At 35.1% G+C, this 26,659-nt stretch overlaps 1 protein-coding gene across 1 annotated transcript in view; it reads left to right on the top strand.

Moving 5' to 3' along the window:
• trhde.2 (thyrotropin releasing hormone degrading enzyme, tandem duplicate 2) overlaps nucleotides 1–26,659 on the top strand; it is a 211,446-nt gene that overhangs the window by 83,880 nt on the left and 100,907 nt on the right. The window contains exon 4 of the mRNA XM_685797.10: nucleotides 13,905–14,059. Coding sequence (XP_690889.3) covers nucleotides 13,905–14,059 — 155 coding nt within the window. The remainder of the gene's footprint in view (nucleotides 1–13,904; nucleotides 14,060–26,659) is intronic.

Here is a 26,659-nt window from a genome sequence, read left to right as displayed (position 1 = left end):
ACACACACATACAAACCCAAATACAGCCTCTCGCCTCATATTCAGCCCCATACTCTCCTGAGGTTTTAATGAGGTCAGTGTTAAATAAGGGTTCATATTCTGCTGTTCATTATCTCAGGACATTTCACAAGATGATTTTGTTGGTAGATTTAGTGTGTTTTTTAAGACTAAATAACTGCAAAACAGAAGTCGTGACCTTGTATTGACTTCTCTATGCTGCATTGGGAGTTAAATACAGTGCTGTCTGAACCCAGTGCAGCAAGAAGTAAAGAAAAGTGATATTGCAAGAGTTTTAAAAGTCAAGAGTATGTGAGTAATATGAGGTCCAGGTGGACGCATGCAGCACAAACTGAAATCCACACAACAAACCCAGCTACAGCTAATCACCATTTCTACTCACAGCATGTCATTAATGCAAGACAACGTCTCAAGAGCACATATTTCGTTTGTTTCAAATAAAAATGTTAATTTGAGGTGTTTTGCAATTCATTCCAACAGTGTGATTCAGATTTCATGCTGAAGTGAAATTTGTAGCCCAATTATCCAACAAAACTGCATCAATTAGGACAAACTGCAAACTGAGTCTCCACATGAAGAAATGTCTATTAAAAGAATAATACAGAAAGCAAAGTGGGTAGATAAATCTGATTAATAATCTCCAGGGGAGAGACTTTAAAGTCTGGAAATATTTCATCATTCTTCATGATTTACCTCAGCAGAAACCGCTAGAAACAAAAAAAAAAATCCACATGAAAAAAGCAGATGAAACTCTCTAAACCTGCTATAAACTCAGACAAGATCAAATGATCAAAATCCAACATCAAATTTTGTCTTAACAAGGTGTGGTAGCAATTTAGAGCATATGTTCATGAATCAGTGACATCATAGACAAATAGGAGCATGTAGCCACATAGCCACAGCCACAGCCACATAGCCACAGCCATGTCACCCTGCAGCCCAAGACCGGTTACTCACTGAAGCTAAGCAGGGGTGAGCCTGGTCAGTACCTGGATGGGAGACCACTAGGGAACACTAGGTTGCTGTTGGAAGTGGTGTTAGTGAGGCCAGCAGGGGGCACTCAACCTGTGGTCTGTGTGAGTCCTAATGCCCCAGTAAAAGTGAAGGGGACACTATACTGTCACTGGGCGCCGTCTTTCGGATGAGACGTTAAACCGAGGTCCTGACTCTCTGTGGTCATTAAAAATCCCATGGCACTTCTCGTGAAAGAGCAGGGGTGTAACCCCGGTGTCCTGGCCAAAGTCCCTCTATCGGCCCTTAAGATCATGGCTTCCCAATCATCCCCTTCCACCGAATTGGCTCTAACACTGTCTCTCCACTCCACCAATAGCTGGTGTGTGGTGAGCGCACTGGCGCCGTTGTCCTGTGGCTGCCGTCGCATCATCCAAGTAGATGCTACACACTGGTGGTGGTGTGGAGAGACCCCCCCTCATGATTGTGAAGCGCTTTGGGTGTATGGCCATACACAATAAATGCGCTATATAAATACACATTACATTACATTTTACATTACATGTAAACTTGCCTCTTAAAAATAATCATTCAGTGGAAAACTACTCTAAATAGGCACTTTTTGTGAGATTACAGAGAAACCACTTTCAATGTAATGCCTGAATTAGAAATGAATTAACAGTTTATTAAAAGTTTAAGTTAAAACAAATAACATTACAAGTTTAACATTATCAGTCCATAGTTGTTTTGTTCTCAGAAGTTCAATCTTGAAATTGGCACACCTTGTGAGTTGTTGATGTTCTGCTAGTGAGCACATACTATTGGAATTGACACGCGGATGACTGAACTGCTCATTGATTCCAGAAAAGAGAAGAGACTGACCTGCATTGTTCACACAAGCTATGTTTCCATCCAACAATGTGAATTAAGTTTATGCGCAAAAGTGGAATATCGTGTAAATAAAGCAGCGTTTACATTCAGTGAGTTAACAAAATCATCACTACCTGATTAACTAGCACCAAATATCAACAATAAAAACAGAATTTGCTTAGGTAGGAGAATTTGCAAGTATCTTTTACTTATTAAATAAATAATTTGCACCACAGGAGACAATGATGACATGCATTGAATGTGTGGTGGCGTTTGAAGACGTGAGACACGGAGCACAGACGCTCTTGACAGTTCTGGAGGTAATTAATAATATAACAACACTAATACTGAAAAGTTTAAGGAGTTTTAGAATCACCAAAACATAATTTCAGATGTTTTACAATGTGCTCAGCCTGCTGGTTTGTCTATTCACACACATTTTGACCATCACATGATCTCTTATAACAAAATCACATGACTTTTTTTTTAATGCGCATACTGGGATTTTTTTCGGTAAAAGTGTTTCCATTGTAGTTTATGCTCATTTTTTCTTATCATATATAAAATGTATCCTACTCACTTATGCGCATCCATTTTTTTATGTGCATTTTCAAAATTTATGTGCATCTTGGTGTTTCCATCAACTGATTTTTTATGCACATCTCCAAAATGAACATACAAATAGGTGGAAGGAAACAGAGCTAATGACTGCAACAAATCACCAGCAGTTACAACAGTGGTGACCAGGGCAAAGTGTCACACAGTTCATCACAGACTTCAGAGTAAAAGCCTCTGCAACTGTTGGCTCAAGCTTGAAGTAGCTATCATCACCAACAATAACTAGAAACGACCTAACATCAAGACTGGTCTGTGGATGACTAGAAGTGGCCTGTTATCATAAATCAAGATGGATGTTGTATCTCATCAGTGATCACTTGTGGATATGTTGATAGATGCTATGGCAACTGATGTACTATTGGGGGGACATAACCAGTGGTGGTGGTGTTATGCTGTAGGCAGTGCTTTCTTGGGACAATTTGGAGCCCATTTTCCCAACAGTTATTAGATCAGAACATCATTGCTGCTTGTTTATAGCTACTGTGTTCCATTGATAGCCATGCCAGACAGCCAGAATCACAATGGGTGGTTCAAGGAACTTGTGAATTTTGCCTAATTCCTTGACCTCCAAATTCACTTGTCATAAACTCAGTTGAATATTTGTGGTTTGACTGGGAAAAGTGATTTCACAGTGAATCACCACAAATGTATTTCAGAAAACTCATTTGAACTGGCAGCTTTTCCCATTTTGACACTGAACCCTTTACTGGCCAAAGCCAGACCTTAAGAATTGTATGTTCTCCTATGTAAGCTGCACTTGTGGCACCATTTTTGTTAGTCATTTTCACTGCTTTTATAATTAATCACACTTTTCAGACACACAATCAAATACAAGTGTAGGCCAAATATACTTTCTGTATCATGTACACTACCTGAAAAAAGTCTAGTCACCAATCCACCAACAACAAATAATAACTTGACTTTTAGTTGATCATTTGCTATCAGAAGTGGTTTATATGAAAGACAACGGCCTCTAGATTACGCTTATTTTATCAAAATAAAATATGATCATGCCTTGATTTTTAATTATTTAATTAGGACAGTAAGGTCTGACTTTGCTAAGACCAAAATCTTGTCCCTTAACAGAAATAATGTACAATATAGAATATAAAGTCAGGCTCTCATAAGCTTGGCCAACTGCATCCATACATCTCTGCAATGACTCAAATAACTTCTTAATAAAGTCATCTGGAATGGCAAAGAAAGCGTTCTTGCAGGAATCCCAAAATTCATCTTACCTTCATCCTACCCCTGACAAGCTTAATAATGTTCATGTCTGGTAACTGGGCTAGTCAATCCTGGAGCACCTTGACCTTCTTTGCTATCAGGAACTTTGATATGGGGGCTGAAGTATGAGGAGGAGCGCTATCCTGCTGAAGAATTTGCCCTCTCCTGTGGTTTGTAATGTAATGGGCAGCACAAATGTCTTGATACCTCAGGCTGTTGAAGTTGCCATCCACTCTGCAGATCTCTTGCATGCCCCTTATACTAAATGTAACCCCAAACCATGATTTTTCCTTCACCAAACTTGACTGATTTCTTTCAGAATCTTGGGTTTATGTGGGTTCCAATAGGTCTTCTGCAGAATTTGTGATGATTGGGATGCAGTTCAACAAATTATTTATCTGAAAAATCGACATTCTGCCACTTTCCAAATGATCAACTAAAAGTTATTTTTTGTTGCCCTTACAACTGGGATGACTAAACTTTTGTCAGGTAGTGTGTATATGCTAATAAGCCAAGTATGTATATATTTGAACTAAATGTTTTTTAAATGATGCAAATAATCAAAAAACAATCATTCCAATAAGAGAAATGTAACCAAAATAGTTTCTGATTAAGCACAGACTTAAAAACAACAACTAAAGCAGGCTAGAACACTCTGGAATATCAAAAGAAAGATTATTGGGAATTGCACTACAAGAAAGGATTGAAACATCTAAATGTCAAGTAGGAAGAGAAGCACACTTCACACACTCAGATACTCTGTTGAGTGTACTTTCATGTATTTCTTATTGTGTTTAATCCATTGATAAATGTTCTGTCAATACTGTAATCCTGTAGAGCTGTTAAAGGTGAAACAGCACGTATATGAGGGTAGAGTTTGTGAAAGTGAACAGCTGCTCTGACAGTCGTCCCTACAGACCTTTATCACGTCACATCACTTCAACAGACTCATGCTAAAAGAGCCCAGCACTGCATTCAGGCCAGTTTAACTCTTATCTGAGCTATAAAACAGAGATAGAAGATGGAGCTTATAGCATTAACAGCTAAAGTGTTTAAAGCCTGAAGTTCTGACCTTGCTAATGTTTGACTGCAAGTGTATTGTTGCTTTATCTGTGCTAGTGGGAACTATTTAGCTTCTTTGAGAGAAGACTATTTCTATCGACTATTTCTGTTTCCGTAAGCTATACTATTACATTATTAGTATTATATTGCTCTAAAATAGTCAGATGTTGAATCTAGATTCATGAATGTTTCTAACGATGCAGATTTTGTAAAGATACTATGATTATATAGAGAACTTTAAATGCTGGTATAAAGTTAACTGACATCATATGCAATGGTATGTACAGTAATGATTCGTGTCTTTGTACAGCAATAGCTCTTTCAGATAAAGAAATTTAGGGTAAATAGTGTAAGTTCATGTGTCGTTTCATTCCTCACTGCATATTTTCAGTGTACTAAGGGTGAATAAGCAGGTTGCTAATGAACAGGGTTTACACACAGAGCATCAAAAGAACTAGGGCTGCTCATATTCATGGACAACTACTTCAAACGCAGACTCCTTGATGGTCATTAAGAGTAGTAATTCAATGAGGAAACTTCATTAAGTCTTTCCAGTGGTTTGAGGTTTAGCGTTGGTTCCTCTCAGAGCGCTGGTTCCTCTGAGACCAATACAGTGTAATTGTGGAGTTATTAATAGGCTGATAGTAATGTGTGTCCAGTAACTACAGTATATTATAAATGGGAATGTCTATGCCAGTGGGGAGGAACATGCTCTAGTTTCAAGGTGATATTTGCTAACAACGTGTTGTGCTAACAGAGATTAAGCCAAATATGTTCATACAGTATGTTCTGCACTTAAGCAAACAACAGCCTCACAGTTATTGATCTGAACAAACTCTTAAGTAATAAATCAAATCGTGTACATATATTTGCACATATAAGATGGCTTAAATTAGGCCTTTGTAAGAAGACATGTGTGATTACTTTCAAAGCTATCTCACTATTTGTACTTGGTGAAAAGAAAACACGGACCTACAGTACACCAAATAAAGGAGAAAACAGCCATACAGACTTTAGAGTATATACAGACTTGAATGGTCTGACCAGTGTTGCCAGATATAGCAGATGTTTTCTAGTCCAAAAGCTGTCAAAAATGCACAAAAAAGCCGCAAATATTGTTTTAACATTTTTGCTTAATTAAAATTATTTAAATTGAAATTAACCTGGTAACTTTAACTGTCATAATTTTTAACCATACAGCAACCAACAGAACCACGGCATAACCGGATCACATCTATAACACTGCCCCCTCTCACCCACACACTGTACAAATTGTTGTGTTGCTTACACTACCTATTAGAGTGTGTTTTACTTTCGAAATGGGGTAAGAATTCAGCACATTTGGCATTTAAATTATTTTGAACATATTTAGGTGCTGCTTGTCAATCAGACAACGCTTTTATATTTGTTCTTGCTGTTAATTGCGGGAAAAATTGATAATAGTGTCATGATAAACTGCTGTGAGTTTGACTGCAGTGATGCGTGTGCACACGAAGGGGAGTCAGATTTGTCCAGAGTCAGATTTTAATACAACTTTCCCTCACCTCCTCTTGCAGGTGGGGCCACGTAGTTTACGATATGCACTGGTCACTACTATCTAAATGGAGTAGGAGCACAGTTTTGTTTTGTTAACTAATTTGCACAAAACATTTACTTTTCAAAACTGCCCAAATTTTGTCAACCTGCCTATGCCATTTCTTACCCGCACAATCAAATTTAAAACAGCCCAATCTGGCACCACTGGGTCTAATAAATAGATACACTATTGGGCATCAGCCTTTACATGCACATTAGTTTTTAAGGCATTCCATTCTTAATCCATAAGGTTTAAAATAGAGTTGGTTAACCTTTTGCATCTAGAACAGCTTCATCTCCTCTGAGAAAGTTTTCCACAAGGTTTATAAGTGTGTTTTTGGGAACTTTTGACCATTCTTCTAGAAGAGCATTTGTAAGATCACCTACTGATGTTGTTTGAAAAGCCCTGGCTCACAGTCTCTGCTCTAATTCCTCCCAAAGGTGTTTTTTGAGATTAAGGTCAGGACTTTGTACAGGCCAGTCAAGTTCATCCACACCAAACTCATTCATCCACGTCTTTATGGACCTTTTGATACTGGTGAACATGTCATGCAGAGATGGCAAAAGTACACAAATCCTTTACTCAAGTAGAAGTACAGATACTCATGTTTGTGTTTATATATGTATTTGAAAGCACCCTGCATGTCCAGCTGTTTGATATTTCCCAAAATAATGCTAATATAGTTTAGACGAATATGCATATTTATAACTGAACATCGTTCTTGTTGTTTAACGGCTTTGATGATGATGATGATGATGATGATAATAATAATAATAATAATAAATTAACTAAAAGCAGTAGGAAAGTAAACTATGAAGAAGTTTTCCTTTTTTTTATTCTTCCTATCTTTATACAAACATTGTCTAGCTAAACCTTTTAAAGTAAAAATGTGTCTGTGTTGAATGGGAGCAGGTGTGTTCTGACAGACGGAGCCCTGCTGTGAGCAAAACCTCATGTTCACTTCTTCCTGCCTCCCTCTGTCTCACTTCCTGTCTTACCTAAGATGACTCGTCCTAAAACAGCCTCAAAGAGCGGCTCAGGTATTAATACAGACCCTCAGATACACCTGAATGTTCGGAACTAAACCTCAGGCTGTGTGTGTGTGAAACAGACGGAGGTGTGAGAAACGTGATGAATAATTGCTTTAGTAAAGCTAGTGGAGGTTCTGCTCCCCGGAAAAACAAGCTGTTTGTTTATTTTGATCTCACTGTTTTCCAGACACTCATATTTCTGTGTCTCCCACCGTTTACTGTGTCCCGGTCTGCACTCCCCCTCTGTTTGGTCCCTTTATCTTCCTTTCAGCATCTTTTAATAGCAGACACATGGCAGTGAATGACAGGAAGGATTGAATTAATCTAACTTTGCATCATCATAAAGATTTCTGCAATGTTGCATCTCAGTTCAAGATACCAAGAACCTGATCAGTTCAAGATAGTGGAGCTTTTATACAGTATATCAACTACAGGTCACCTATCAAGGTATAATGACTTACATGAACAGCACAAAAAGATTATCTCAATTTTGCAGAAAAATCAGGTCTGTGAGAATATCAGTTTAAAATTACCGCAACCATTATAAAAGAGGTACTTAAAACAGCTGATTTTTTCCACAAAAATGCAACCATGAGACTCCTGCAGGTTACATTATTAACCCTGTAGGGTAATATGTTTTTAAGAGTGATCCATTAGCCCCTTTTACATAATAAGGGTAAATTGCTATAAAATTACTGTAACGGCATTACTGGTAAATTTCTATTCACAAAGGCAACAACATTACATAATTCTCCCATAAAAGCATCATTCACATATCCATTCCAAGAGTAATTTGAGCATATATGACCTCTAAAAGACTGCTCTTATATTTGTGAAAAGAAGAAGGTTGATGGTTGGTTGGTCACACAGCAGAATGCAGTGCTTGCAGTTAAACTCACAGTGGTTTATCTAAGTATTTTATCAATGTTTCCACAGATGGCACTAAGAAACAACATAACAGTGCTTAGCATATATACGTTCACCCCTCACAAATCTCTCTTTTAAATTCATATTATTAATAGGAAGCTATACAATATTATATTTGTGCATATGCATTGGATTAGTCAGTACTGAAGCCAAATCGGGAGCTAATCTAACAAAATATCTTACATAACGGTCCAAAAACTAGTAAACTCAAATTTTATGTTACAGAAATAATATTAATTACACATTTTAAAAAGAGGAAAACATTTAGAGGAAATTTTTTTGTTTGTAATTTGTTTTGCCATATTTTGCTTGAATTTAATTGCATTTTCTTTCATTTTCTAAATATGTTTGGTGACTAAAATGCAATTTAAATAAATATATCTGTTTAGGAAATCTGTTTTGTTTAAATGCACCAAAATACATTGCCTACATTCACTGAGAAATGGATAAAAATATTCAATTTCAAAATGGGGTGTACTCAGTTGGGGTGTAAACTAAAAAACAGATTTAAAGGCTTTTATTTTCATAAACAGGACAGAGCGAATGCATCATCAGCATCAGAGTGTTCTATTTGGCCCACATGTCTGTATATTCTGAACGTATACATCTTCATACCACTAATTTTCCTTTTGCAATCCAGCACAGCAGAGTTCCGTCAATAGGCTGGTAATGTAACTTGTCTTTCTGGAAAATTGCAGGAACAAGCTGCAAGTTCACACGTGATCTCTTTACAGCTATTTGCAGCGATTTACACAAAGTCATTGGGCCCTATCATACACCCGTCGCAATGTGGCGCAAGGCACGACGCAATTATTGTTTGCTGGTTTCAGATGGACGCAAGAATCATTTTGAGGTTTTGCAGCAAGCTGTTTGAATAGCAAATGCATTTGTGCTCATAATTGCGCCCATAGGCATTCTGCTCTAAAAAAGGAGGTGTGTTAAGGTGCATTGCTGGTGCGTTGCTATTTTGAAGAACAAAAACAGACTGCACAAAAGCCCAGCTCAGAGCAAGTTTAAAGTCTAGTGCAGAGCACGTTAGTTGTGCGCATCACTTACACATTGCTTAATACACACAGGATGTAAAGCAATATGCAAATATCTTTACAAATGAAAAAGAATTAAAGAATTACAATAATACAAAAATTATTATTTTCTACATAAATATAAAAACCCCTGCTTTCATGCCTTCTTCATCTCATGGGGCTTTTTCAGTTTATTCATGACAATTTGCTTTTTTTATAATGTTATTATTATTACCAGTATTATTTATTATATGTATATTTATATTTTATTAGTTTTATTGAAAACAAACTAAGATTTGTCCACTTGTCAGGTTTTAGACCATAGGGGCTTTGCATATGTGTTTGGATATAACTTGACCACACTTCGTTATTACTGTTCATTTATTCGTTTGCTGGAAATTAGAACAGAATTTAGAAATAGTTTTGAAACAAATCTTTGCGCTTAACAAACCAATTTAATTATCTAGGCTACTGGATGTCTGTGCGTACAACACATTTCCTTATCCACGAAAGAGTGAAACTGAAAGTAAAGAATAAGGAGGCACATTCTCTCATTCTCGCGCTGCAGATGGTCTGTTTAACTGTTTTCCCACTAGTAAAGCGTTCCGTTTTTCTACTTACAAAGTCCGCCATGTAAATAGCACATGTGCCATGGCACAACACAACTGACACTTAAAGGGATTGGAAGATGAGACTCTGATTGGTTTTATTCGCAAAACACACCTATAATTTACTGAGAGAATAAGCTCAACCCTGCTAGACCATGCGCTGTGGCGCAAAGTATATTTTTCTGTCCTTAATATCCTTAATATAATAGCAAAAGAGGATTCTGACACATCCTTAATGCTTTTGCGCCCTGAGCTTTGGACTTTGCACCTAGATCGTCAAAATAGAGCCCTTTATTTCTATTGAATGATTTACTTGATTGTTAAACAAACTGATCCATGTTCTTTAGTTCAACTTGTCTGGTGGAGAATTTTGGAAACAGTTGACGTATGGATGTGGAATACTAGTACATCACACCACTTTGTTATTCTTGGAGATACATGAGTGGTACCCTATATAGCCGAAATTACTAGGGTACACTTACATGGACACTTTTTGTTTCTGTAAGAATTAAATCAAACAAAGTGTTCACATAAAAGCCAAAAAAGTGACCTGAGCAAATTGCGCGATACAGAGTTGCACACTCTTTCAAACATATGCATACTATCTAGTGCTCTTGCTTTGTTTTAAATAGCAGACTTATGGCAATACCAAAATATTGTGGATGTCAATGGGATTCAAGAACTTTTATACATCTTTTGTATATCCGGTGCTACAAAACAAGGCAGCTCATTATGTGTATTAGACATTTTGCCAGTTCTACTTAATTGCACATGTACTCAACTTTATAGTTTCAGTTCTCAACTTTTTTCAAATGCCATAAGCACACCACGTCGCATGACAAGAATCAACCAATCAGCTTCATACGTTAAATCGATCATACACAATTTAGTAATAATTATGAGTAAGTCATTGAATTATTTAATCAACCAATTCATTTAAAACAACTGTGTGTGTTACTCTGCTATGGCTTTTTCTGTTGTTTATTTATTTACTTTATTTTAATTTTTTTAGTTAAGCAATCACATGCCATTAAGTACTTTATACACAAATCCTGCGATATTTCGGTAATATTTGTTAAATATCATCTTAATGACTGTAGGTAACTCATTTGTTCAGACTTTCTGTTTTACTCACCCAAAATTTTACATTATTTACTAATAGATAATCATATTAACTTACCCATACAACTGGATGTGGCCAATGAGGTGTCAAGATCCTTTGGTTCATGCTTGGTAAACATCTCAATCCATGGTACTGTACTTCTGTCTTTCTCTAATAGCAGCAAGAGTCTGTATAAAAGCCCAATTAAAAGAGCATCAAGTTTCTCATCCATAAAGCGCATTAAAAATGGCCAATTAAACCTGCACTGGCTGATTCTGATTTACTCGCTAAAGTAATTTATTAGAGCAGCTCTTTCAGTCTCTCACCTTTGCGTTGCTTTTTTCATTGTTCTTTGTCTCTTGAATGAGCTCGTCACTCCATCTTCATCTCTGTAAAGGTAAAACATTAATCGTGTGTGAATGTACAATCCTAATGGGGATTTCTCATTATCAGTGAAGCGTCTGACTTTCTGTTCATCATTAAAGCATATTCTTCCACCACGTCCCTGCAGATGTAATATTAGTGGCCACAAAGATCGCAGCTTCCCTCTTAAACTCTAAGACTGCTTTCAGACACATTCACCAAACATGCAAATAAGACACACAGCAGCCCGCCGGATAATCATGTTACAGCTTTCAACAGTTCCTCTTCCTCCGACTGAGTATAAGATGTGGATTTAACAGCGCCAGAGGTTGAGCTGCTTCTGTTCTCATTGGCATATGAAAGCTTTCAGAGTCGAACTGTTGGAGGAGGAGGCGTTTAAACAGCTGATCTGCGTCTGCTGTGTCACTGATACACTGACTTCAAGAAAACAGACATTTGGGGGGAAATATGATTAACAAGTGTCTTGTGTCTTGCTGTTCTGCTATATCTGATTTTGGCTCAAAATGCAATCAATGCATTTTAGATACAGTAAGGACAACTCTACATCATGTGATATCTAGGATTTGATTGAGCTCCCATTAATAATGGATTAACATTAAAACAATTTGTCTATTTCAAATAAAAACTAATTATGAATGAGCAAGGTATGAGATTAAGTGTCATATTACTATTGGTTGCAAATTAAATGTTCAGTTCCTTTCATTTAGAAGTTTTTCATCAGGAGATACATGTAGAGGGGGTATTTGGGATTTAATACACTATCACTCTGTTCACTCCCTTCACCTAAATATATTATGATATTTATTATACATGAAAAAACATTAGATTTTTAATCCTATTTAATTTTCTGATTGTGCTGGTTGAACTTGTTAGGTTCTCCCGTGGTGTAAGGTGTGTGACGAGTGATCAAATCTGCTCAGTAGAATATCAGAGGCCCTTCAATCGTGAATAGCAAATAATCAACATGTTGATCTTAATCTTCCTCCATGGTCATCCTAAGGTCTAGTTGAAAATCTGATAGTGTGTGTGATCTAGTGTGTGCTGTGTTATCTCTGTCACATTGTGGAACACAACACACTATAGGAGTAAAACTGTGATATCTTGTATTATATTATTATTATTATTTTATTAATATTATTTAGTATTATTTACATTATTTTTTTGTCCTCATGCTTGTGGTTATAATATTTATATAAGCTTTAAAGATTTCACATGGTTAATCAGCTATAGATCACATATGACTGTGGCTGAAAGTTAGTGAGAATTATTTATATTATTTACTAAATTTCCTATTAATTGTGTTAAATTAACATCTACCCCAACTCCAAACCCTAAACCCAACCGTCACAGTAATGTAAAACAGATCTGGATCTGAAGTCTTCTCTATTAGTATAGCTGATTGACCATGTGGATAGCTGATAAAAGCTGGCCTATATCTATCAGTTGATAACCACTTATAACGCCCATTCAATCGAGTGATAACATCCAAAGCGGATGACTCAGCTTGAACTAAATGACTAATTAATTTAAGGTGTATGTTGCCATCTAATGGTTAAAAAAAATGTAACATCAACCACCAATCACACTTTTATATCAAATGTCATTATTGAGCAATTATATTTAACAAACAACAATATAAAGATGCAAAGTAGTAAAAGTTTTCTTCCAGCATTATTTATACAAACCTAAAGTTAACATTGCAGTCAAATTTATTTGCTCTTAACAGATGACTGCGACCAAATATTTCTTTTCAGTATAGCCTGAACAAATTACATTTCACAATAGACTACTCTAAAGGCATGCATCAGTGTCCTAAATAAGTGTCTGCCAATTCCAATGGTATATGGATGCAGCCTTTATGATGCAAGCTGAGATTGCCTCTCTCAGTGATTCAATGTCAGACACAATGCACTCAATGGAGCTAGTAACGTCACGGTGAGGGGTAGGGTTGGGGTTAGGTGAGCCCATTAAATAGCATTGCAGATCTGCATCCAGACCCCTCTCGTCAATACAGCTATAAGCCAATCAGTTTGTAGAATTAGAAAAAACTGTTTTATAAATAGCTATATTTAGAAATATAATACTATATCCGGTCATGAAAAAAAAGAGTATTAAATATAATAATGTTGAAAAATGGATAAGTTGGCGGTTCATTCCGCTTTGGAGACCCCTGATTAATAAAAGGACTAAGCCAAAAAGAAAATGAATGAATGATGTTTTGTCAGTACTTTTTATAATATTAAGAGAATGTTCAAGAATTTTCAAAAAAAAAGATGTGAATGCAAACTTAAAGCGGAGTAACTGCTACCTGCATTACTAAGCCATCCATTTAAACGAGAGTAAACGATAACAGTGTGCAAAAACTGCTGTCATTATTTACACTTTTGTAAAATGACCAGCTGCTGTTTGCGAAATATTTTTCCAAATGCTTACTTGCTGTTTACTTTGTTTCCCAATTGTGGTTCCCCATCATTGATCTTGGCTTTTGGTCTCTGTGTGTGCGTGTAGATCTGCTGGCAGTGCCAAAACATCCGTATGCAGCCATGGAGAACTGGGGCCTCAGTGTGTTTGTGGAGCAGAAGATCTTACTGGATCCTGACGTCTCCTCCTTCTCCTATCAGATGGAGCTCACCATGGTTGTAGTGCACGAGATCTGCCATCAGGTAAAACACAGTTACTTTTGGAACACAGCTGCTGTGTGGTCATCAATTTATCTTGCTGGTTTGAAGAGGTTAAAGACTTTGATAATAATATCAGGTGTGTTAATAATAAATCATAATGCTTTCATTTAGTCCAATTATTTCAGTGGACCAGCCAAGGTCACTCTCTTGGCATCTTGTGTTGTTTATTTCATGGCCACTGAAGTGTTGCATATTAATTTGAGATAAGCAACTCAAATCGGTCCAGTTATTTTTGTGTGGTATTTCAATTGTTTCATGGCATTAAAATAAAAAAATTTAAGTTATATTTAACAGCTTCAACCGCTTAAAAATTAAACTTTAAAGAAATGTAAATTACTTGCGATAAATATTTGATTATCCCCTTATCTATCCATCTATCTATCTATCTATCTATCTATCTATCTATCTATCTATCTATCTATATCTATCTATCTATCTATCTATCTATCTATCTATCTATCTTTACACAGGAAAATGATAACTGAAACAGTAATCAAAACTGAAACATTCTGACTGACAAGTTTGGGTGTAGCCTACAGTAACTAAAATGGGTCTTATGTTTATACTTTTAGAACTGTTCATTTTGTATGGACTTCATTATTCGAGGCACTTTTGCAAATATAATAGTGCAGCTTCACTCATTTAACTGATTATATGTTTATATTGGTGTACTTAAATCCACACATGATAGGATGTTTGTTTGGAATTGCGTTATGACTTATGACAACATTGACAATTACGGGCAAAGCAATCACACGTGCTGTTTAGACGTGTTATAAAAGTACACACGGACAGTATTAATTAGATTTAAAGTGAATAGGCAGCATGTTACAACCTTGAAGATGTCTGTTTTGATAGCGTTCACGTTCAGGTTCAGTCCTTCACGGAAAAATATAAACGCGTGACCAGGTAATCAGTGTATCAATCAGCCCCCTCTATTGGCGAAAATGATTACACCATACCTTTGGCTTTTGAGGTTTCAAACGTGCTATAACTCTTAATAGTCTATAACTATAACACAGGGACAGGACAGGACAGAAAAAAAAAAACTGGAACTATCCGTGAAAAATGTTGACATAATGATTATTAACTAATTGCAAACATTTATAATAATTGATTTTAAAAGCAACAGGAAAATAATAAACATTTATTTATAAAAAACTTTGTTACAACTTGAGTGTTTATGTCTATTTTGAAAATAGTTTCAAACAAATCAATAGCAGTTTGTTTTGTGTTTATGGCAGACTTAGTGATTTGGGGGCCCTAAGCAATTCCAAGTATGGGGCCCTAGCATTGACACTCAAATTGTTCTCTTTTGTATGTATGTATATATATATATATATATATATATATATATATATATATATATATATATATATATATATATATATATATGTTTTTTTCTTTTTTTTCTGTAGATTAGTTTTATTTTAATTTTTCTTTAAATAAAATGCATGTTAAAAAGCATTTAAATGAATAAATATAAAAAAGTATATATAATATTTAAAGTATATTAAATATTTTAATATTTAGAAGTTATATGCAATAAAAAAATCACAAATAAAAAACAGTTTCACAAACTATGTATGGTTAATTGGCCATTTTTGTGATTAGATTTTAATATAAATAATCAAAAAATGTAAACAAATTTAATTTACAATCAATCAAACTTGTCACCATTTTTCATATGAATTGAATAATTGCTGTTTGTAAATTGGCCATCGTTATTTTTCAATAGGATATTTTATATTATTTGATCGATTTTTGATCACTTTACAAACACACAGCGGTCATCATCTGACAGGTGTTTCAGCCAGAGAGCAGAATCGCGGTGTCACAGTGCTCAGCATAACCGAGTGATCCCAATTTTGAAAATAAATGTTTTTATCCATTTCTCAGTGACTTTAGGCAATGTATTTTGATACATTGCAATGAAACAAATATATTAAACATATATATTTATTAAAATAATATTTAGTCACTAAACACATTTAGAAATTAAAAAGAATATAATCAAATTTAATAAAAAAAACTTAAACCTAAACATTTTCAATTAAATATTTAAAAAAAAATAGCTTCTCTTAATTTTCAAATGTGTATTTAATATTTTTCTATAACATATATTTGGGTGTACTAGTTTTTGGACCGTTATCATAAGTTATTTTCTTAGATAAGCTCCAGATTTGGCTTCAGTACTGACTAATCTAATGTACGATATATAATATTGTATATGCACAAATATAATATTGTATAGCTTCCCATTAAAAATATGAATTTAAAAGAGAGAATTGTGAGGGGTGTACCTATTCTTACTCTTTTTATTTCTACTTTTTTCCCAAAATGTTCTTAAAATTCTCACTCCTGCACACTCTACCTACCTCTACCTCTGCTCTACTCTGATTACTGGCAACAGACTGGCACTGGTAGCATCTTAGAAGCGCTCACACCTCACGCATGTCCAGTATGGGAGGAATTTTCCATTATTCATGGCCCCCTGGTTTTGAAAAGAATTAATAAAGTTAAAATCTGAACAGTTAAAGACACATTTTACAACATATTATAAGTTTAATATAAGCTTCATGGCATTGGTCGGGGCCCCCTTATTCCCCGGGACCCTACACAACAAAATCCTGAGTAAAATTTACTCAGTTCACAGAGTATTTGGTCCCTCTTTAAATAAGGGCAAACAGGCTAGTAACAAGTAAATCTGCTGTTTGTGGAGTTGCTTATTGATCGACTTGATCCTCTGCTGAGATTTTGAGAGATTCAAAGTAAAATATTTCAGCTGATTTCATCTAAGTCTGTGACTGAGGTTATATGTAGTTTTGTGTTTCTCTTCTGTGTTTCTACTTAACAACAGCAGGTGTTCATCATAAAGCAGCGGTCACACTGGACTTTTCTCCCCATAGACTTCCATTCATACGCACGTGAATGCGTAAGATAGGAAATGCAAGCTTGTGCGATAAGTTTCACAGTTCGCTATTTTGCAAAAAAAAAAAAAAAAATGCATCACTTGACTGCGTGAGACCAATCGAGGATTAAAATATGACCTCTTTGGACAGAAACTTAAAATATGGACCAATCGCTTGCTTTTTTAATGTATAACTATCGTTTAATCCCGCCCCTTTTCGCAGCACCATACAACAGAATTTCGCAAGCTCAAATTCTATTGTGACTGCAGCTTCAGTCCTCAATCATCACCTAGTTTATACTTTCATTGTCTCATTAACCTGAGTAGTAATAACTTAATTTAGTTATTGTTATTAATTAATGAACCAAATGTAATTTATTAAATTACTCAGATGATTTTGATCTGTAGTGGCTGTTTACCTCGCTTATTGGTTAAATCCCCCCTGGTTTGAGCACACATAGCAGTGTTAAGTAACTGAATATTGAGTGTGTGTGTGTGTGTGTGTGTGTGTGTGTGTGTGTGTGTGTGTGTGTGTGTACGTCATTTATACCACCGATTTATTCCTATTCAAATTTAAAACATCAAATAAAGAGAAAAACCCACGAGTCAGAGAGTAACAGAGTGTGAAGATGGTCAGCTGTTGAGTAAAAGGGCAGAACAACAGCAGATGTAATTGGACATCTTGAGAATTTAAAGCACGGCTCATATAAAAAGAGCTTCACACATTACATCCACTGGGATGATGAAAGTAGAGACTTATTTTTCTTCACCCTACTTTTTTTTCTCCAGAGTGTTTCCTTCATACACATCGTTGTATTAAATAACCTATTTTTTTCCATGTCTTTGCATCATGGCAGCCTATCAGACACAGATCAAACAAGAAGTCTGTGTTAACTTTTTTCAGGAATGAAATCTTCATTAAGGGAATTAAACCTACAAAAATTTCGGCATGAATTGTGGAACGATGGAATTATTCATCGCAAGTGCTCATTTTTCATCAGGCAGGCTTTGTCTGCAGTTGTGTTTTTAGAACCATGGATTTTAGAGTCTTTTGTTATGGTGGGATTATTTATGAGTATATTGGAGATGTTCTATGCTTTCCAGGATTGTTCTGGATTCATCTCTTGAATAGTCTGCATTGTATGCTTTTTGATTAAAGCTCATTGAGCCGGATGAAACATAATTTCTTCAGCTCCCTTTCCCTTCAAGTGTTTTTTTTTTTTTCTTTTGTATTTTATAAAAATGGAAGTAAAATAAAACAATCCCCTCATCTCTCATTTCAGAACAGATAATACAGCTCTGTCTGAACTCATGCCGAACCTTATACAGTAAAACACTCTCTCAGGGAGCATGAAATCACGGTATTATTTCAGAAACAGCAATAACGTGAATATTTGATATTTTTAGAGCTGAGGGTGGCCCAGGTCATACTGTTCTCCACATATAAAGTCCTGTTTTATGATCAAGAACAAATTGAAATGGAGCCGCAAAAAAGCCTGGAACTATAATATTGATCAGAGTCAATGTCTACAGGCAGAAAACTGAAATACGTTCAATATTGTTCTGCTATAACATCCCCATTGAATTCACATTTATGCATGTGTACAACAAAGTAAGAGTAGTAGGCATGCACACGCACACAGTTACAGTTACTTGCAATACTGTAGCAGTTCTATTTAAATTAATTCAGAGAAACACAGTAATAGAGTAATATATATTACTCCACAATCCAAAGACATGCGGTATCGGTGAATTGGGTAAACAAAATTGGCCGTAGTGTATGAGTGCATGTGAATTTAAGAGTGTATGGATGTTTCCCAGTACTGGATTTCGGCTGGAAGGGCATCCGACGCGTAAAACATATGCTGGAATAGTTAATGATTCATTCTGCTGTGGTGACCCGTGATAACTAAGGGACTAAGCTGAAAAAAATTAATGAATGCATATATAATTTAGATATTTTGCATATTAACAAAACTTTTCAACTTTAAAAAAGAAGATTCGACAAATGAACATGCTTTTAAACAATAGAAATTCAATTTATGCCAATATGACATGTAAAAATATGGTGTTATTCCTTTTAAACATATATATTTATTTATGATACATTCATTCATTCATTTTCTTGTTGGCTTAGTCCCTTTATTAATTCGGGGTCACCACAGCGGAATGAACCGCCAACTTGTCCAGCAAGTTTTTACGTTTACATTTTACATTTCTATTGAGATTTATTGCATATTGATTTTTAATATTTAGTTAACTAATTACTTTACTGGTTATGATATGAAGTTTATGAAGTTACTTTTTAGATGAAGCAATTAAAAACGTAATTTAATGTAATGATGTAATTAGTAATTATTTACTATTTTGAGGTCACTTTAGTCACTTATCACATATTGTACACATTTGATCAGCATATAATGCAGTGTGTGTTAGCTTTGAATTTCATATGTGTTTATAATGGTTTAATAGAATATATTTTTTACCGATTTTTATATGTTATAAATAATTCAGACTCAAAACAACCTTTAGCATTTCATATTGTCAGAGTGTTTTTAATTTAAAAAAAAAATAATTATTTAACGGAGGCTGGTTTACCCGTTTGTGCTGCATGTTTAATTAAGATGACATTTTCTAATCAAACCACTTCACAGTTTAAGTCTCATGACCATCATTTTCATGTAGAGTTAAATAACACATTGCTAATTGTTTTCAAGTTAAGCTGAGCTCAGAGTGCACCAGTGGGAGGAGCTTATTCTCAGCTGACATACCAATTGACAGTTTTATTTTAAAAATGCATTGGATTAGTCCACGTCCAGCACTTATTCTGTCATGTATTAAAAGGTCTGTCTGTGCGCTAATAACTTGAGCTGCTGGTAAAGTGCCGGCGCCTGATAAATCACATTTGTATCTCCACTCTTTTTTCTTTCTCTGACTGCCTGCAGAGAATTGATTAGTGGACGGCAGGCGCAGTTTGCTATTGTTTAGGTTTGTCCCGTGGGCTCTTTGGGTCACAGGATCACCTTTCACTATCATTTACTGTAGCTCTGAATTGTTAGTAGATTTGCCCCCAGCCAGTGATGGAGTTTTTATGTCACAGCCATTCAATCACTGTAAATTTCTCATCTCATTTCAGCCTCTCAGAATTAAATGATGCTGCCACAGTCCTTCATATGCAGTTATTCAGCCAATAACACAAGCCCATTAGAGGCCAATACAACTGATGTTGAGCTTTCTTATTTTCCCACAGATTGAAGAGGGGACTTTCTGACCTTTGGTTATGAATATATTGAGAATGTGAGAGGCGTCAGCTCTTATATGTTGCTTTTAAAACAGTTAGATGTTAAATATGAGTTATGAAATATGAGGATAAATGGCTGTCAGTGGAATAGAGTCTTGTGTAAATGACTCACGTCTGTTGGCTGCTGTTTTATTCTCTGCTTGTTTATAAAATACAGCGTCTGAAAACACATGAAATCTGGGATTTCACACCCGCACTCTGAATACAGACTAATAAATGAATTTTGTCAGTCAAAACAGAGGATTTCAATTTCTTTTATGGTAATTTGCAGCAGCTTGCAGTTCTAGTTCATCTATTGCAGGTTTAGTGAGATTTAAACATGAAGAGGATAAACAATCGCATTTGTTTTATTACTGCAAGCAGAAAGTGTGATGATGTCTCTGTTACAAAACCTAGTGAGCTGCATATATAAACAGCTGCTTTCTATGGAAGCATTACCATTGAGTTTCAAATTTAGCTAATAAGAGCCAGGGTTTTTTCTGTATAGAGAATTATGGGTTGGTCACCTTTATCTTTTTTTTTTTCCACCTCAACATTGTGACATAAATCAGGCAGGGAGTCAGGGCTACCAACAGACCACAAGTAATGCACAAGCACTGGTCATTTATCACAATTAATGTTAGCATTTTTAATCGAGATCAGTTTTAACTTTAGATTACACAAATAATGCTAAATTTTTCAAACATTTCACCTATAGCACCTGTGACTCAAAATAAAGATTATGCTATTTGCTATAGTAGTTACTTCCAATGGAGTTTGATGCTAGCATGTTGATTAGCTGAGCAACAAGGCCAAAAATGCTTAAATATGTGAAATACATTTGTTTCACAAAATTAGGCTGTAGATGCAAAAAATTGTGGGAAGTGCTATATTTATTTCAAGTTATTATATTGAAACATGTTTCCTAGAAATGAAAATCTTTTGTTTAAAGAAACAGTATGTCACGCTAAAAGCAGTGCTTAATTTGAGCCGGATCCTGCCGGATCCTGTTCCACAAAATGTCAGATATTTGTGTTTTGCATTCCAGTATTTATTTTAATGGATCCGGTATTAACTTGTGTGTGGTCACTACCTATGTATGTGTGTCAGAGTGAGAGAGAGAAAGAGAGAATGTAAATGAGTGCAAGCGAAAGTTGAGTGGATTGTCGGTAGGTGCGCACACACACACATTACGGTAGTTAAATGCCCAAGTTAAAGCAGTCAAGTTCAACAACAATATTTTCAGCCAATCGGCTGTCTTATGATCACAATCACTCTCATTGGTTGGTGATTATTGTTTTGCATGCAGTGAGCAGCAAAATAAAGAATGGCATAGTGGCAAACCTATTTGAAACTTGTAGTTTCGAATTGGCAAAGAGGCCGTCACGCATATTTTCATTTAAATCTGATAATGAGGCTGATTAAAAGACTGATTAAAAAAACTGCGCAAATGGATCAGGATAGCGGGAGACAGAAGCAAAGCGATCTTAAGTCAGCCAGAAAACATGACAGAAAAGGTAACCGTGGGCTCTTCTTGAACATTAGACGGAGTGAGTCATTTCTTTATTTTTCTTTTCACTTAGTAGTGAAGTGCACGTAATAGTAAAGTGGACTGAATAGTGATTGTTCATATGATTTATGTTTGTAGCTACATGTTTTTATTATTCATGAATGACCTATAAAGTTATATGGCACAAAAAAAGACCATTTAGAAATGTGATGCTCTTTTTTTGCGCTATCACAAATTAATGGCGTCATGTTCCGGGAAAACTGAAATTGTTTGGTGGACGTCAGTCACGGTAACTTTTATTTCCTGGTTTTGTAAAGTGAATTATTCATTTACAAATTAAGCACTGGCTAAAAGTAAACAAAAACAAAGAAGAATCCAGACACAAGTGTATTTATTACAACCAAAGGTCATAGATCAAAAGGTGTGTAAACAAACCAAAAAAAAGATATCAAACAACCCAAAAACAGCAGAACAGCTCAGGATTATCCAGCGAAATGCCAACAAGAGTCCTGACAAGACACAGAGACACCTTGAACAAACAATATTGAACTGAAAACAAAGCAAAGAAATGCCGCTCAGATATAGGCGTGGAAATAAATCACACCTGAAGCGGCTGATTAGAACACCTGATCGGCGTTAAGCAATGAAAACACGTGACCACAACACAGACACGCAACAAACAAACGTGGAGTAAAGCAAAACAAAACATGACAACAACACAATCACAGAAAGAGCGCACATACCCACAATCATGACACAATATGTATGATTATTTTCTTTAAAATATCCAAAAACCACTAGAACTGTGTTATATATTTTGCTGACTTGTGTATTTACATCAATTCAAATGGTTTGTAGAAGGCTAAAATCCATGATATTACCATGATAAGATTTAAATATTTTACCTCATCCATGAACAACAACTCACATGATTCCACACTCAGTCACAACGTCATCAAACTATGCCTTTGTTTGTTGCGAATACGGGCCCTCTAGTGGCAAAAATTATTTATTGTGACTTTAAACAATGAATAATCTGTTTTTTTTTAACAGATTTTAATTTCTTTAACATGATGGATCCACATTTGAATGAGTAACTGATTCAGTGGTGTCAAATCTAAGTGCACAGAATTTCAATGAATAAATAAATACATACTTTTTAAAAGCGTTTTAAAGTGTGTTTGAGTGTTAAATTTTAACCTTTTAATTATTCAAACTGTATAAGGTAGTTTTTATTGATGGATTGAAACAAATCATTTAAAAGTTGCATCCAAATATTTAAGTAATGCTTGCGTCTACAACATACACTATATGCAATATTGTATACCTGCAAAATAACTTTTAATTTAAAGAATATTTTTTGTAAGGTATTTTGTTCGGGGAGTCTTGCTTGTACTTGTGAATGATGCAGGTTTGAACATTTGACCTTGTACTCAAGACGTCTTTCTTGTGGTTTTCTTTTTATAAATATTATTTCAGAAAGCAGTGAGTCACAAACAGTGAGTAGACAGACCTTGTTTAAACCTTCTCATTAAATGTCAATGAAGGACATTTGCACTCAGTTATTCAGGGCTTTTCTATAAGTGAAGACTGACAGTTTGGTTGAAGGCTTCATGTCAGTTTTATCTCCAGAGATTCTCGTCTGCTTCGGAGAGATTCATGTCTTAAGGTTGTTTTAATGATGGTTTTGAAGGTTTTCTCCTGCCTCATATGTCCGGTGTTAGATGCAATATAAAGTAGAGGAATAGACTGAACTCTTGCAGTGGAATTGTTAATGAAGCAGAAGAACTGTAGAATCCATCTTTTCAGCTTTCGTCTCTCTGACGTTCTTGAAGTAACTGAGCAATATTCTCCCATTTTAGTTTTTATTGACTAGTATTTTTATTTTAATTAGTAAAATAAAAACATAATTATCCCTAATTTTCCCCCAAATACAACATCATACATGCCACATGTGTATTATTGTTGCACATTTTGTGTTAAATACAGTTCCATCAGCCTTTAATATATTTATAAGAAACAGAAAAAAAGCACAAATGCCAACACTTCTCCATTTGTTAATTATGCAGTTCTTTACTGTACACACATCTACTTTAAGAGTCTGTGATATACACACTCTGCAAGTCAGTGGGGATAAAATACCTGGCTCAAAGGAAAAGTCTCTGCAAATATCACACCATTTTAAACTAGATAAGTGCCTTGAGAAAAGATTTTAGAGAGTATTTTTGGGTTTTACAAAAACATCTGATAAGATTCTATGAATCATTTCCCCAAAATAGAATAAAATATGTGTAATGCATACATTCACAGTCACATCTGAATGTATGGTGCAGTAGAAAGGTGTCAAACATAAAGATGTGAGCAGTAAAAATGATATATTCTGAAGTTTCTTCCAAACTTTAAAGAGATCATTTACACAAAGATGAAGATTCATAGTGTATACTTGTTTGGGTTTCCAGCCATCCATCATTTTGTTTATTAGTCAAAGTCCTGTTCAGACTGCACAACTTTTACTGTCAGATTATGCTATTTTTTCTAGATAAAATAATTATGTGTCATTGTTGGTACCAAATATGCAAGACTACACGTTCCTTCACAATCAGTTATCGCTTGACATTGACACTACAATGCAAATTCTGTCATCATGAAGAAAGATAAATAACAAATGTCTCTGTAATTGTCTTAAGTGCTTCCCTGCAGACAGCAGTTTCCCCAATATAAGTTGTTTGTCATTTTTTACTGAATGACAACAGTAGGTACACAGTGTGCCAGCAAGAATTAATTTTTGGTAAACAAGCAATGGCTGTAAATAAAGCAGTAGACAGCTGATTACATTCAAAGATTCATTCAAAAATGACCTGCAAGATGTAAACAATAACAATTTCCTGTTTTATATTTTTAATTGCCATACCGTTCAAGAATCCGAAAAGGTCCACATATTGATAAAAAATCCTATGGCAGGTGTGTAAAGTTATCATTGAAGTGCCCCTTGTTACAGTTATGAAATTGTTTGACAACAGGCAGGACATTTTTATGGGCCAATGACATCACCACATTGAAATGGTATATATTCGGTCATGGTACAGGCCCGTAGTGAGCCTGATTATTATTATTTTTTCTTTCAAAAAGTGGACCTCTTGCAGTTATTCACCCATTTTAGTGACATTTTAAGGACTTTTTTTTTCTATTGCTGAATTAGCTTATCAGATGATTATCATAACCACACTTTTTGATATACCAAAAATATTTCCAAAAATTATTTTAAAAAGGTAAACAAATACTTATTTTTAAAATACATATTTATAACATCATATATCACTAGAAAAAAAATAGGAATCTGTTAACGTTTTAAATTTAAAATTGTAGTTTATTGTCATTTATTAGGCAAATAACAAACTGGCCAGCACATTCAACTTTCCTCAGTCAGAATTTAACTTTAATTATGAAAAAATAATTAAAACATAATAATAGTAGTAGTAATTATAATAACAATAATAATAATGATGATGATGATGATGATGATGATAATAATAATAATAATAATAATGTAGAGCTTCACAATTATTCTAGCCTCTCTAGTAAAAACTTACATTTGAAAATTCATGGATATCAACAGTAGCCAAAAAATTATTCAAATCAATTTTAATATGGTCCGCTTTTGGTCTGGCTTCGGTCAGGAGCAAAACAGCAGTGTCTGTTCGTTTAGCCTGGCCTCACGGAAATCTTGAACATCTCTTAACTAGCAAGCAACTATTAAATTAAACAATAGTCAGTAATGTGTAATGATTTTTTAATGATTAGTTATCAATAAATGGTAAAAAGGGGGAAATTGTGGAGGAAAAATTAATCTTAATTTTTACTAAACAATGATTTCTTGAAAACTTTTATTTCCTACTAGAAACATTATATACTAAGAAACATATGCCTTCCTAAAGATTATACAAAAACAAATATTAGCAGGAACATTCAGAAAGTGGGTATTTGCTTTAAAAAACAATCAATAAATAAATCTAATGCTCTAAAGATAACTGAGTGTCATCTGTGACGAAGTGGGCCTTTAAGCAGTGCAAAGAAGATAAAACCTGGTTTCTGACTAGCCTGTGGGTCACACTCTGCAGCAATCGGTGTTGCTGTATGACTGTCGGACCTGGTCTTTGCAAGGAATAAAATCTTTTTGGAAGTAAACCTTTTAAGACTTTGTCTCTTGATCAGTAAGAGTCTCTTTATTTGAAATTACCATGACATGCTTTACACCATTGTATTGCTCATTTTTTGTTTTAAGCATAAGGTCCAAGATTTAGAATGAAAGTTACCTGTAAAATGCTTTCTCTGTTTAAAAACCATGCAGACTTCTCTTATGTCAGATTGTAAAATTAAAATAAGTGTTTACATTGGCCAAAACTGATTAGCTGAAGTCACACCAAAGTGACAGCCAACAGAGAATTCCAGTTGGTCTTAAAGCCTTTTTAATGGGTTATTTTTACTATTTATGATGGCATAGCAGTCATAATAGGACAAATAAGCTCATGTATGAGGCAAATTCTGGACCTTTGTTAGTGAGGGGTGGGTCTTCTGAACAGCTTCCAGCTGGCTACAGGCCTGTGGTAGTCTCATAGTGACATCATATCAGCGAACTTTTGCCATAATTCCACAAAGTTTTCCTCCATTTCATGGAAGCAGTCCTCTCTCTTTCATTTTGCCATAGTAAAAGCAGTGTACAGAATCAGAAGAGGGCACAAAAAGTGACTAAACCTTTATGAAGCCACTGGAAGGTTCCTCTGAGAGAAAGACAGCAGCCCAGAGTCAGAAATAAACGTCCCATCAGTAGCTTTAAAGAGCCTTTGAGCTTCTGTAATCATGTCATGTTCAGATGAAAGAGGT

Source organism: Danio rerio, chromosome 4, assembly GCF_049306965.1.
Source record: "Danio rerio strain Tuebingen ecotype United States chromosome 4, GRCz12tu, whole genome shotgun sequence".
Classification (NCBI taxonomy): Eukaryota; Metazoa; Chordata; class Actinopteri; order Cypriniformes; family Danionidae; genus Danio; species Danio rerio.
Note: the sequence above shows the minus strand (reverse complement) of the source record. Positions and strands in the feature narration are given on the sequence as shown.